The following is a 14,605-nucleotide window of genomic DNA, read 5'->3' as shown; positions in this document are numbered from 1 at the left end:
GGGCAGCTAGGCAAAGTATAAAACCCTCTGACAGCAATTCTGTGCTTACCAATTTCTCTAAAAAATGTTTTTTAAAGAAAATCATTTTTGCAAATGAAGAAAGCTAAATAAAAAAACAAAAGTCTCCCAAGTCAAAACTTAGGTTTGTAACCATGATTTGATTTTCAGAAACCTTGTTTCTAATCCAATCTAATTTAGAAAATCAATTCCTACCTGTTGCCTGGTGATAAAAGTTTACAAAGGTACTGCCCAATCCAGAGCAAAAATTATATTAATGCCAATCTCAATTTCTTAAACAGAAGTTGTACATTTATCAAGAAAAAAAAAAAAAAAACCTGTCAATGGACTGGATAGAACTGTCCTACAAACAAGAAAATAACTACGGACTGAACTCCTGCTGTGCCTTCGACACAAGGCTGAATGTAACGCTATCCCGGCCCTAAACGGGCCAACATTAGGGACTGACACAGGGCTGTGATACTCAGTCTTTCAATCCACGAACACAGTTAATCTTTTCATTCATTTATGACTTCTTAAAGTCTTTTAATAAAATTTTAACTTCTGCTCCATTAAAGGCTTTACATGTCTTTTTAGATTTGTTTCTAGGTACTCAGTATTTTTTATGCTATTGTAAATGGTATATAAGGAGCAGTGGTTAAATACTTAGCTGCTAACCAAAAGGTTGGCGGTTGGAATCCACCAGCCATGCTGTGGGAGGAAGATGTGACAGTCTGATTCTGTAAAGATCACAGCCTTGGAAATGCTATGGGGCGGTTCTACTCTGTCCTATCAGATCACTATGAGTCGGAATTGACTCGAAGGCAGTGTGTTTGGTTTTTAAATGGTATATACATATACATTTTTACTTACATTAAGAAACTCTTGTAACTACTGTAAACAAATATAATTTTTTCTTTAAATATACCTGTTTCATATCTGGCTACTTTAATGCTTCTATTAGTTCTAACAATTTCTCTGGTAATTCTTTTGAATTATCTATACCAGCAGTTCTCACCCAGAGGAGAAATTATTCTCTACCCCTCAGATATTTTAAATGCATAAAACCTGTTGCCCTCAAGTCAATTTCAACTCACAGTGACCCTACAGGACAGAGTAGAACTGCCCCATACGATTTCCAAGGAGTGCCTGGTGGATTCAAGCTGCCAACATTCTGGTTAGCAGCCATAGCTCTTAATCACTGTGCTACCAGGGTTTCCTTTAAATGCATGGAGGTGTGTTTTGGTTGTCACAGAGAAAGGCGGGGGTAGGGGGCGATTAGAGGCATTTTCTCTCAACTCCAGGGATGTTAAGTCTTGCAATACATATAACAGTCCTGCACAACAAACTACTGTCTCACACAATATGCCAGGGACAATTATTTTATCTGCAAAAAAATAATAGCTTTATTTTTTCCTAACTAATCCTTATAACTTTTATTTCTTTTGGGCAGCTTAGGACTTCTAGAACCAAGCTGTATCTAAGTGGTGACATGGGAATTCTGGACATCTTATTCCTAATTGCAAAGGAAATACTTTCAATGTTTCAATATTTGTTCAAGCTCTCTATTGTATACGCATTTGATCTCTATTTCATAATTTTTTTTTATTTGCTTCCTCTTTATTTCTGTGTATATTGCTACTTATTTTCTAATTCATAAATTGGTGGCTTAGCTCATTAATTGTCAGCCCTTCTTTTCTAAATAAGTAATAGAGTACTTGAGGCCAAAGTTAAAATTTGGTTTGTTGAAATGACCAGTTACAATGGCAAACCTCTGGCAAGACCCTCTGCGTAAACAATATTAGGAATGAAAAAGGGAACATTACTACAAATTCTAAAGATACTAAGCAAATATAATTAAAAATTTTGTGCTGATGCCTTTAACGACCAAGAAAAAAATTGACAAATTCCCTAAAAATTTAATTTACTCAATTGATTGAAGACTTGAATACCTTATAACCATGTATCTATAACTTGAATAGTTCTATAACCATTTAAAAAATACAATTAGTAGTTAGAAGTGTTCCCACAAAGAAAATATGTAATCTTGACACCAAAATTTGACAAGGTTATACTAAAAGGAAAACTACAGGTCAGTCTTACTGCATGAGGTGGAAAGAACAATGAAGGCGGATATGAAAAATCATCTTTGAGTTTTAGCCTGGCTGCTAAGTGACCTCTGAAAAATAATTTTTTGTCTCTGTTTCTTCGTCTGTAAATTGCTGTAATAATGATTAGATACTAGCGATGCCCAGGCATTAGGTAAACTGAAGAGCTGCCCATACATAAGCATGTTGCTGTAAGCTGCGTTTGTCGCTTCTGACTCATGGTGACCCCATATGTGCAGAGCACAACTGGTCCACAGGGTTTTCAAAGCTGTGACCTTTTAGAAGCAGGCTGCTTGGCCTTGTATTCCCAGGCACCTCTGAGTGGGTTCCAACGATCAACCTTTTGGCTAGTAGTGGATTAACTAACCATTTGCGCCACCCAGGAGCTACTTTTATATAAGCATCAAAAAGAAAAGAATAGAAAAAACCCCAAATCCCTTGTCTGTAAGTGGATTCCAACTCACAGCAACCCTATAGGACAGGGAAGAACTGCCCTACAGAGTTTCCAAGGAACAGCTGGTGGATTCAAACTGCCCACCTTTGGTTAGCAGCCAAATACCTAACCACAGCAGCACCAGGGCTCCTTACATAAGCACAGTAATCACAATTTTAATAATAAAGCAGAATGACAACACACTGTTTTGTAATTATTGAATATCACAGTACGCGTGCACGGAAGGAATTTCCATGTAGAAATCACAGACTGTAAGAACTAAGAACCAGAATGAACAATACTAGTGCTGTATTATTCTATTTGCATACCCCTGGTGGAGTAGTGGTTAAGTGCTACAGCTGCTAACCAAAGGGTCAGCAGTTCAAATCCATCAGGCACTCCCCTTGGGAGCCCTATGGTGCAGTTCTTCTCTGTCCTATGGGGTTGCTATGAGTCAGAATCAGCTCGACAGCAACGGGTTTGGTTGGATTTTTTCTCTCCCCTGTCCCAATCACATACAGAGAGCCTGGCTTACTGGCTGCCACTCCACACTACCTTCTGAAAAGAAGCAAGGAGTAAAGTATTGGAATCCAAAGACATCGTACCTTTAAGTAGCCCTAAAAGGTAGAAACTGTAGGTACCAGGAAATTTTCTTCTGTGGTCAAGAATGAAAAAGAAGAAAGACAAGTCCTAGAATACATCTTTGATTTTTATATTTCTTTTTAAATATATGTTTTCAGTATTCATGTTATGCACTGCATAAAGTCTGTCTGGGCAACCTCCCACAGCATATACGTCTGTGCTTCCATATGGTTTTTTCTTTTTTTTTTTTTAAAGGCAGAGCAGCTCTCCTTTTGTTTATTATTTCCTCCTTCTGCCTTCAGTATGGATTACACCTCAACATAAGAAAATAAAAATCCTCACAACTGAACCTATAAACAACATCATGATAAATGGAGAAAAGACTGAGGTTGTCAAGGATTTCCTTTTACTCAGATCCACAATCAACACCCATGGCAACAGCAGTCAAGAAATCAAAAGACCCATTGCACTGGGCAAATCTGCTGCAAAGAACCTCTCTGTAAATTGTTCAAAAGAAAAGATGTCACCTTGAGGACTAAGGTGCACCTGACCCAAGCCATGGTGTTTTCAATCGCCTCGTATGCATGCAAAAGCTGGACAATGAATAAGGAAGACCAAAGAAGAATTGATGCCTTTGAACTGTGTTGTCGGCTAAGAATATTGAATATACCATGGACTGCCAAAAGAACAAACAAATCTGTCTTGGAAGAAGTACAACCAGAATGCTCCTTAGAAGCAAGAATGGCGAGACTGCGTCTTACATACTTTGGACATGTTATTAGGAGGGATCAGTCCCTGGAGAAAGACATCATACTTGGTAAAACAGAGGGTCAGCGAAAAAAAGGAAGACCCTCAATGAGATGGATTGACAGTGGCTGCAACAATGGGCTCAAGCACAGAACAATCAATTGTGAGGATGGCACAGGATCAGGCAGTGTTTCCTTCTGTTGTGCAGAGGGGTCACCATGAGTCAGAACCGACTTGATGGCACCTAACAACAACAATGGTTTTAAAGACCCCCACCCAGAGTGAACCAGCAGTAGTGGGGCTCCAGGGCGCATCCCAACCTCCCGCCCTACCTCTCCCCCACCCCCAGCCTTCTCTTCCACCTCCTCCAGGCTTTGTTTACCCACCCAGCAGCCATGCGGAGCCCTGGTGGTACAGTGGTTAAGAACTTGGCTGCTAACCAAAAGGTTATCAGTTCAAATCCACCAGCAGCTCCATGGACACCCTATGGGGCAGTTCTACTCTGTCCTGTTGGGTCACTATGAGTTGGAATCGACTAGACAGCAAAGGGTTAGCAGTCCTGCAGCTTTTCACTCCTTGCGGCCTTGGCTCCTCTGCTCCTGCCACAGGTGCTAGCAGGAGCCTCAGGGCAGCAGTGGCAGTGGCTACACAATCAGGAAGTGGCCAGGGCTGCCATCACCAGCTGGGCTCCCGGCACCTGCACACTCGCTCTCCACTGGCCACCTCTCTGCACTCCCAGTGCTCCCCTAGCCCTGCCCCAGCAGTATGCAAAGTCCCCATCTGGCTGCTGGCATAGCTCCTGTCTGGCCCAGGCGCACACCTGACCTTCAAGGCCAGTCTCTTGTATTCAGTGGCTACAGTTCTTGGGCTTTTTCCAGCGGACTCCCATAAGGTTTCAATATAATAGGCTTTGTGGGGGATTTAACTACGGATTGTATGGGGACTGCCTGTATATAATATGGTATTTTCACAAAGTCCAAATGGCAATAACAATCTATTTCACAGAACGTATCCTGGATATTAAGCGACACATACCTGTACACACACACACACACACACACACACATATAGAGTCTTTATAGATGATGCTGTGGAAGTGATTGGAATGTGTAATAGCTAACATTTACACACATATAAACATATAATTGATTTAGATATTCATAAATTTACACACATATATTGATTTATATACCAATTTACACACACATATAAATATAAAAAACTGCTGTTGAGTTGATCCTGACTGATAAAGACCCTACAGGACAGAGTAAAACTGCCCCATAGGATTTCCGAGGAGCGCCTGGTGCATTAGAACCGCTGACCTTTTGGTTAGCAGCCATAGCTCTTAACCGCTATGCCACCAGTGTTTCCTATATGTATATTGATTTATATATCAATATATAAGTTTATATATTCATCTACATACAAATATAAATATTTATTGATTTCTATATCTATATATAATTATTTAAAGGCTTTCACATTATTTCATTGTAACCTCATAGCTACTGAGAGTTCGGTAGCGTTCGTTACTATTAACGTCTTTCCACAAAAGAGTAAACTAAGATTAAGAGAAGTTAAGTGGCTTGCTAAGGGCCAAGTTGGTCATTCACTGGATGTCAGAGCTGTAGACCTCACTTCTAGACTCCTCCTACTCTACTTTGCTGCACCTTGGTTATAACTACTAACATGTGTCTCAGTTACTAGTTTACAAACTGCCTTCATCTCACCAGAATTTCATTTTCATTTTAATAAACGCAGGTTGGGAAGAAGTCACCATCCCAATTTTGCAGACGTGGAAAACCGAGGAAAGTGAAAGAGTGGAATGAGGCATAGAGGCGATCCTCCTCGACTGAGCTGGAAAACCTTAGCCAAGTAAAGAAGCTCGATAAGGCAGGAGAAATGATCCCAAGGACTCCGTCTCAAAATGGGGATGACACGTTCCCTGTCCCAGGCACAGTCTCCCCTTTTTAAACAGCTTCCTCTTAAGGCCACTGCCCTCCCCAACGCTCCTTTCTAGGAAGAGACGTTCCTTGGAAGAAGGGCAGACCCTAAAGAATGGGGCTGAGAGCGGACAAGGTCCTAAACTCCCTAATGTAGTTTGACACAGCCCGATTCCCTCCCTACTGCCCGGGCCCTGATCCTCCCTTGCCACGCCCCCCACCTTGGATCTGGGTTGAGGGGTCACCTGCAGTTGTAACCCGGGTCCAGGTAAAAGGTGAATGAAGCCAGGTAACGAATGAACCCACGGCCCTCTTGCCGCTTCTGCGTCTGCGCTTATGGCTAAGGGCCCAGTCCGCCGCACGCTTGCTTCTGCACATGCCCAGTGCAGCAGTCAGCTTCCAATCCACGGGCTGCCGGAAGCGCTGAGCGTTTCCGGGTTTGTGGAGCAGCCGGTCGGGGTCTGTCAACTTAGAACCCGCAATACATGGGCTCCAGCATTGGGAATGGGAGCTCCTGGAGCTTGGGGCAGAGCTGGCTCTTTCCCTGGGAATGGGGAAGGGGCGTGGGAGCGGAGAACACACCTGTTAGAATTAGCCGCACAAAATCTGACAGACTGAGATTAGGAGCAAACGTCTGACAAACCAAAAAAACAAACCAGGGTTTCCCAAACTTCCGACCCAAACCCAATGCCGTCGAGTCGATTCCGACTCATAGCGACCCTATAGGACAGGGTAGAACTGCCCCATAGAGTTTCCAAGGAGCGCCTGGTGGAGATGAATTGCCAGCCTTTTGGTTAGCAGCCGTAGCACTTAACCACTACGCCACCAGGGTTTCCAAACTTCTGACAGAGGGATGGAAATAATTATTAATAAGGATTTATTTGTGCTTATCTATATTTCGTATTTTTCTTTCCATACATCTGTACTACTTGTATAATAATAATAACTGTAAATTAACAGTAATAGTGTAGTTGGGTAAGTTTAATCCAGAATAAGACTCACTTAGCTTTGAAAAAAATTTTTTTCCCACAGATAAATCATTCTAGTTCATTGTATTTTACAGTTAACAGCAATCTTGGGACCTAATCCCCACAGTACCTTGATTTAAAAAAAAATTTATTGTGTTTTAGGTGAAAGCATACAGTGCAAATTAGTTTCTCAATTAAAAATTTAGACACAAATTGTTTTGTGACATTGGTTGCAATCCCTGCAATGTGTCAGCACTCTCCCCCTTTCCCTTTACACCTTGAGTTCTCCATGTGCATTGGTGCAGTTTTTCTGTCCCTTCCTGCCTTCTCTTTTTGCTTTTGGGCAGGTGTTGCCCATTTGGTCTTGTGTACTTGATTGAACCAACACGTTCCTTATGTGTGTTAGTTGTTTTTTTTACTTGATTGAACCAACACGTTCCTTATGTGTGTTATTGTTTGTTTTATAGGTCTGTATAATCTTTTTTTTTTTTATAATCTTTGGCTGAAAGGAAGACTTTGGGAGTGGCTTCAGTTCTGAGTTAGCAGGGTACCTGGGGGCCATAGTGGGGGGGGTTCCCCCAGTCTCTGTCAGGCCAGTAAGTCTGATCTTTTAGCTTTGAAATTTAATCTTGGGGAAATGGAGCGGGAGAATATGATTCTCATTTCTGTGCCTCCTTAACTGATTTCTAATGTAATCACTGAGGTCTCCTTCTCTCATTGCTTCGACAAATATTTATGGAAACTTTATACCAGGTATAGTAGTAGGTGCTGGGATACAACTGCACAAAAACCAGATTCAGCCATTTCCATCATGGAACTTAATTAAGGGTAGAGGGAAAAGTTAAATAAACGCACAAACGGAGATAAGTGAGCTGAAGGAAAGGTGGTTGGTCCTGGGTAGAACCCCAGTTAGTTAATGGGGTTCAGTTATGACCTTTTGTGATTCCATGCAATGGCACTCCTGTGGTGCCAAGGGCACTGCCTAACTACAAGGCTGAGCGCTTTGGGAGTGCTGCTCAAGAGGGCAACCTCTCCACCACGCCCATAACAAGTTTTAGGGGCAAAGACTTTGATCCTTGGAGATACCTGGGGACACCAGCAGACTCCCATTCAAAGGCAAGTGCCTGGTCAAATACTTCAAGTGTTACTATGACAGACTTTCGTTCATGACCTAATTCATTTGTCAGGCATAGTACTAGGCGTAAATATATATATAGCGTAGAGGAAATAAATTCAAGCCCTGACTTGAGGATCCTATAAGAGTCTAGCTGAGTCTGACAGATTGGGTTCAATTCCTAGCTCCCCCATCGACTAGCTGTCTGACTTTAATTATGTTACATAATTTTGCAAATTCTCATCTGTAAAATGGAAGTATAATACCTTATTTATAAGGTTGAAACCCAGATCTTCACAATTATGCATATAAAGCATGTGATCCAGCGCTTAGTAAACGTCATTATCACTTAGGAATAATAACAATAAATTATAGTTATCACTGTTTTTTTTTTTTTAATCACAGCACCAGAACGAATGCTTATTTCTAGGATGATGGTGCAGGGCACGCTCAGTGTAAGTAACATTTTAATGAGAGCTAGGGGCGGAGAGGCATTCTAGGCGAGGCATCGACGCCCATCTGTCAGCCTGTTCCCCGCAGTACCGCCTCTCTCCGAGACTCGCCCAGTCGCCACCTCTGCAGCCTCTCCGTATCCCAGCCCCACCTCTTTTTCCTCCCTCTTACTGTCTACCTCTCCAAGAGGAAGGTGCAGTGAGAACCTGGACCAGGGAGCCGAAATGGGCATGCGCAAGAATCTAGCGCTGTTGCCATTGGCCGCTGGTGAGACGTGTAGTTGATGACGCGTCCGGAAAACACAGGAAGTGAGCCGCTACGGGAGCTAGGGTGGCCCAAAAGAGTCCCAGTTTTGGAGTCGTTTGCTAGAGTGAAGGAGAGGAAGCCGAAAGGGCAGGGAATGAATGGGCGCTGGAAGAACGTCCGCGTTTTGGGGACGTTCCTCTTCTAGTGAGGGGGTATTAGGTGTGTGGGCGACTGCAGGTGCTCCCGCCTTGCAGCAGCATGGAGGACGATGCGCCGGTGATCTACGGACTGGAGTTCCAGGTGGGTCACTGGGTGGGAAAGAGCAAGTGCGTACTGCTCTGCCGGGCAGGTAATAGTCATTCACGTTCCTACAGTCTTTCATGGTTTGCAAATCACTTTCTTACCTTTTATTCCCGACAACTCTGCGAGGACTTATATTAATCTTCTAATTCCCGATTTGCAGACGAAGAAACTGAGGTTTCAGAAGGCTTAATGATTAGGTTATCCAGTAAGTGGTAGGGTCAAGATCGAATCCACGTACCATGATCCACCTCTTTGCAGTAGGCTACAGGGTACCTTAAGCTGGGTCGTGGATAATACTCGGTTGACACAGCAGTTTTGCCTGGCTGGTGTTAAAGCTTCCACCCTCAGGCTGTTGCTGACTGCCTCGTCCTTCTAGCTTCTCATAGTGTTCTGAATATTGTTTCTAACATAACACTCATCACACACTTGGTGTACTTATTTACCTGTCCAACTTTTTGCTCTAGATTTTGAGTTCTTGAAGGTAGGGAATCATCGTTTTTTTTTTTTAATTATTTTTGAAATAAATTTACAGAAGAGTTGCAAAGATATGCAGACAGTTCTTGTATCCCCTTCACCCAGCTTCCCCTAAAGTTAGTATCTTACATAACCGTAACACATTTATCAAAACTTAGAAATTAGCATTGATACAATACTATTGACTAAACCAGAGACTTTATTCCAATTTCACCTGTTTTCCCACTCATGTCTATTTCTGAGGAAACATGCTATTTGCATCCTGTATTCTCAAGTGCTTATTCACTGAGACTGTCACATAGTAGATGGTCAGTAAATGTTTGTGAAATGAATGAAACCGCATAGTCTCAGCAGCGAGATGGCAATGCACATGACAGTTTAGGAGAAAAGCAAGAAAGCCAGGTGTGGATAGAGTGGAATAAATGAGGGGAAGTTGGTTAGGAGATGAGATGGAAGGATAGCTAGGGCTGAAGCTGGTGTGTTAGGGCTCTGTATTGGTTTTCATCTGTTCACCAAGTAACGTGTTATGCTTAAGGCATCAAAGAGCAGATACAGAGAAATAAAACACAATTCATTGATTTATTATGTCCCTGGAACATAACTGTGTGCACCAAATGTGTGTTAAAAATATGTATGATGTGTGCTTTCAAGTCACTTATGGTGAGAGAGGCAGCAGTGTATAGTTATTAAAGGCATGGATTTTGCTATGACTCCATAGGTTAAATCCTGTCTCCAGTATTTAAGAGCTGTGTGACCTTGAGCCTCAGTTTTCTTTCTGATAAAATGGGAAACCAAACGAAAACCAAACCAGTGGCCGTCTTGTCGATTCTGACTCATAGTGACCCTATAGGACAGCGTAAAACTGCCCCATAGGGTTTCCAAGAAGCAGCTGGTGGATTCGAAGTGCTGTCCTTTTGGTTAGCAGCTGAGATTTTAACCACTGCACCAACAGGGCTCCATAAAGTGGGAAAGTAACAATGTATTCCACTATGGCTGTTAAAAACAAATTGAATGAGTTAATACATTTAGTTTAGGTACTTAGAACAGTGCCTGGCACATAATAAGCATTAAATAAATATTCTAATTATTATAATGAGAAATTTTTCATAAATTTCACGTAACCCATTGCTGTCAAGTTGATTCTGACTCGTAGTGACTCTATGGGACAGAGTAGAATTGCCCCATAGAGTTCCTGAGTAGCGCCTGGTGGATTCAGACTGCCAACCTTTCGGTTAGCAACCAAACTCTTAACCACTATGCCACCAGTGTTTCTTATCAGGCAGTATATAAGTGTCATATGAGTAATAAACTGTGTTACAGGACTTGATAGCTGGCTCTGTCACATTCAGGCTGTGCCATAATAGCTTCCAGTTGTTGTCAGTTTGAATTCACCCAGAGGTGCCTCAAAAGACACCCCTGAAAGGCCTGGCAGTCTGCTTCCTAAAGGGCACATCCTTGAAAACCCAGTGGAGCAGTTCTGCCCTGTACACGTGGGGTTGCCAGTGGAGCACTTACTACGTGTCAGGTACTATGCTTAGCTCTGTACAAAAATCTCATTTAATTCTTAAAGGAATCATGTTTAGTAGATATTATTCCCATTTTACAGATGAAGAAACTGAGGCTGGAAGAGAATAGTTACTTGCCAAGGCCACTTAGCTGGTAGATGATAGAGCTAGGATTCTAATCTAGTTCGGCTTTAAAGCCAAAGTGACTTCAGAGTCTCTTAATCACTAAGTTATATTGCATTCTACTTGTGGTATTTCAGTTACAGCAGCACTAAGAAACTTAAGGCAGTGGTGATAGACTGTGTCTTAAGAGTATTCTTGCATTGGACAAAAGAATGGACTGGATAACCTCTAGGGACTCTTTTGTTACCCTGTGGGTCCATATCAGTATGTCATTAGTAAAAACAATTTAACCATCTGAAGTTAGGCTATTGGAACACTGAGTAAAGCCTTACGTATAGTTTTCTTTAATTAGAATTGTTTAGCCAGTTTTTAGAACTTTTTCTTAGAAGCTATTTGAATTTTAAGCTATTAATACCCTATGTAATTTTTGTATGTGTGTGTCCTGAATTGCATAGTTAATGCTATTCTTATTAGCTGTCTACCTATAAAACTCAGATTTCTCTTCTAGATATAACTAGTTCCTTGAGTTGCATCTTCTTATGCTGTACGATTAAGTCTTTATATTTCCATTAAAATAGCCTACGTGATTCAGGGCATGCTGTCCCGTCATGTTTATTTTGTAAGAGGATGATTGAAAATCTATTCAAATTGATAAGAAAAGTAATACTCTATTTCTTGGTTGAGTTTTAGGACTCTTTTTCTTAAAGGGAGGACAATTTTACAGAATTTGTAGTAACAGTGATCAAATATTGCCAACAACTACCTGGAGACACCCCTTTCCGCTAGGGCGCCTTCTGCCCTAGGGCATTTACCTCTCTGGGTTGAGATGCCCACTGCAGCCGCCTTCCTCCATGGGCCAGGAAGCCCAGCACAGCTGTCTTGCGCTGGTCATAGTTCTTGCCACTTGTACTATCTTGCACCATCTCATCCCATCTTACGCTGTCTGTCTCCGTGTTATAGCTTCCTCTGTCTCCTGGGTCTAGGAGGTTCTCAGCACAGGGACCCCCTGGTCCAAAGGATGCACTCTGCTCCTAGCTGTTCTTTGTGGTAGTGAGGTCCCCTTCAGCCTTGGCAGGATTGGCTCTTTTAAGCCTAGCAGAATGGCAAAACTGACCAATCCCCTCTGTAGACCACAGCACCTAGTTTGCATAGTAATTGACCAATTAATTGCAGGGGTTTTATATACCTTCTTTTCATAGTAGACTAACCAACCCCTTTGTGTAGAGATGGGGAGAAATTTGGTAAAGAACTATAACTGGGGTACAATTTGCTGTCTGTTGTTGTTGTTAGCTGTTGTTAGCTGCTGTCAAGTTGGCCCCTGACTCATGGTGACCCCGTGCACAATGGGATTGGACCATCCCAGGCCTTTCTTTCTAGTCTGTCTCAGTCTGGAAGCTGCACTGAAACCTGTTCCGCATCATAGCAATACACACACCTTCACTGACAGTCAAGTGGTGGCAGCAAGTGAGGTGCATTGGCTGGGAATCTAACCTGGGTCTGTCACAGGGAATGCAAAAATTCTATCACTGAACTACCACTGTTGTCTAGGGTAGCCATTTACTTGCTTGATCTAATAAGAGGTAAATATGACTTGGATTTCTTGAGGAAATTATATATTAATTTAATACTTAAAGGTACTGATATTTACGTCTCCTAACACAGTGGGGGAAACCCTGGTGGCGTAGTGGTTAAGTGCTACAGCTGCTAACCGAAGTGTCGGCATTTTGAATCCACCGTGATGCTCCTTGGAAACTCTACTGGGCAGTTCCACTCTGTCCTATAGGGTTGCTATGAGTCGGAATCAACTCGACGGCACTGGGTTTTTAACACAGTGGGAACCCTGGTGGTCCAATGGTTAAGAACTCGGCTGTTAACCAAAAGGTTGGCAGTTTGAATCCACCAGCCACTCTTGGAAACCCTATGGGGCAGTTCTACTCTGTCCTATAGAGTTGCTGTGAGTTGGAATCAACTTGATGGCAATGGGTTTGGTTTATTTTAAATAACACAGTGACCCCACGCGTCTGTCAGTTTGTCATCTATGGTGGCTTGCATGTCGCTGTAATGCTGGAAGCTATGCCACTGGTATTTCAAAAATCAGCAGGATTGTCCATGGTTGACAGGTGTCAGCAGAGCTTCTAGACTAAGAAAAACTAGGAAGAAGGACCTGGCAGTCTCCTTTGGAAAAAATGGCCAGTGAAAATCTTATGAATAGCAGCAGAACATTGTCTGATATAGTGCCGGAAGGCGAGCTCCTCAGTTTGGAAGGCACTCAAAATATGACTGAGGAAGAGCTGCCTCCTCAAAATAGAGTTGACCTTAATGATGTGGATGGGGAGTCAAGCTTTTGGGACCTTCATTTGCCGAGGTGGCATGACTCAAAATGAGAAGAAACAGTTGCAAACATCCATTAATAATCAGAATGTGGAATATATGAAGTATGAATCTAGGAAGATTGGAATTTGTTAAAAATGAAATGGACCACATGAGGATGTTATCCTAGGCATTATTAGTGAGCTAAAATGAGCGGGTATTGGCCATTTTGAATTAAACAGTTATATGGTCTGCTATGTTGGGAATGACAGATTGAAGAGAAATGGTGTCACATTCATTGTCAAAAAGAATATTTCAAGGTCTATCCTAAAGTATACTACTGTCAGTGATAGGATAATAACCATACACTTACAAGGAAGACCAGTTAATATGGCTATTATTCAAGTTTACGCACCAACCACTGATGCCAAAGAAGAGGAAACTGAAGATTTTCACCAACTTCTGCAGTCTGAAATTGATGAAACATTAAATCAAAATGCATTGATAATTACTGGTGATTGGAATTTGAAACTTGGAAACAAAGAAGGGTCAGCAGTTGGAAAATATGGCCTTGGGGACAGAAAGATGCAAGAGATTGCATGATAGAATTTTGCAAGACCAATGACTTCTTCATCGCAGATACCTTTTTTCACCAACATAAATGGTGACTGTACACATGGACCTCATGGGCTTCGCCAGATGGAATACACAGGAATCAAATGGACTGCATCTGTGAAAAAAGAAGATGGAGACACCCAGGATCATCAGGTAGAACAAGGCTGGGGGCTGACTGTGGAACAGACCATTAGTTGCTCATATGCAAGGTCGAGTTGAGGCTGAAGAAAATTAGAGAAGTCCATGGAAGCCAAAATACAACCTTGAGTATCCCACCTGAATTTAGAGGCCATCTCAAGAATAGATTTGAAGCACTGACAATAATGACGAAGAACCAGACAAATTGTGGGATGACTTCTAGGACATTATACATGAAGAAAGCAAGAGGTTATTAAAAGACAGGAAAGAAAGAAAAGACCAAAATGGATGTCAGAAGAGACTCTGAAACTTGCTCTTGAACGTCGAGTAGCTAAAGTGAATGGAAGAAATAATGAAGTAAAAGAGCTGAACAGAAAATTTCAAAGGGCAGCTTGAGAAGACAAAATAAAGTATTATCATGAGATGTGTAAAGACCTGGAGTTAGAAAACCAAAAGGGAAGAACATGCTCGGTATTTTTCAAGCTGAAAGAATTGAAGAAAAAATTCAAGCCTCTGGTTGCAATGTTGAATGATTCTACAGGAGAA

General features: G+C 42.0%; 2 protein-coding genes across 13 annotated transcripts in view; one reads left to right on the top strand and one right to left on the bottom strand.

The window, feature by feature from the left end:
• TRAPPC12 (trafficking protein particle complex subunit 12) overlaps positions 1 to 6,211 on the bottom strand; it is a 113,900-nt gene extending 107,689 nt beyond the window's left edge. For 2 of the 12 annotated variants that reach the window (XR_010323539.1, XR_010323540.1), the window contains exon 1: positions 6,032 to 6,211. The gene's annotated coding sequence lies outside the window, so the exon portion shown is untranslated. Of the gene's footprint in view, positions 1 to 3,143; positions 3,194 to 6,031 lie in introns of all 12 variants that reach the window. The other 10 variants (XR_010323541.1, XM_023550401.2, XR_002786259.2 and 7 more) reach the window with 7 other exon arrangements.
• Positions 6,212 to 8,635: 2,424 nt separating this feature from the next.
• Positions 8,636 to 14,605, top strand: part of EIPR1 (EARP complex and GARP complex interacting protein 1) — a 191,067-nt gene continuing 185,097 nt past the window's right edge. The window contains exon 1 of the mRNA XM_003411795.4: positions 8,636 to 8,891. Within this exon, the coding sequence (XP_003411843.1) occupies positions 8,850 to 8,891 (42 nt within the window). The 5' untranslated portion in view covers positions 8,636 to 8,849. The remainder of the gene's footprint in view (positions 8,892 to 14,605) is intronic.

Source organism: Loxodonta africana, chromosome 12 (genome assembly GCF_030014295.1).
Source record: "Loxodonta africana isolate mLoxAfr1 chromosome 12, mLoxAfr1.hap2, whole genome shotgun sequence".
Lineage (NCBI taxonomy): Eukaryota > Metazoa > Chordata > Mammalia > Proboscidea > Elephantidae > Loxodonta > Loxodonta africana.
The sequence above is the reverse complement of the archived record's forward strand: the minus strand, read 5'-3'. Positions and strand labels throughout refer to the sequence as shown.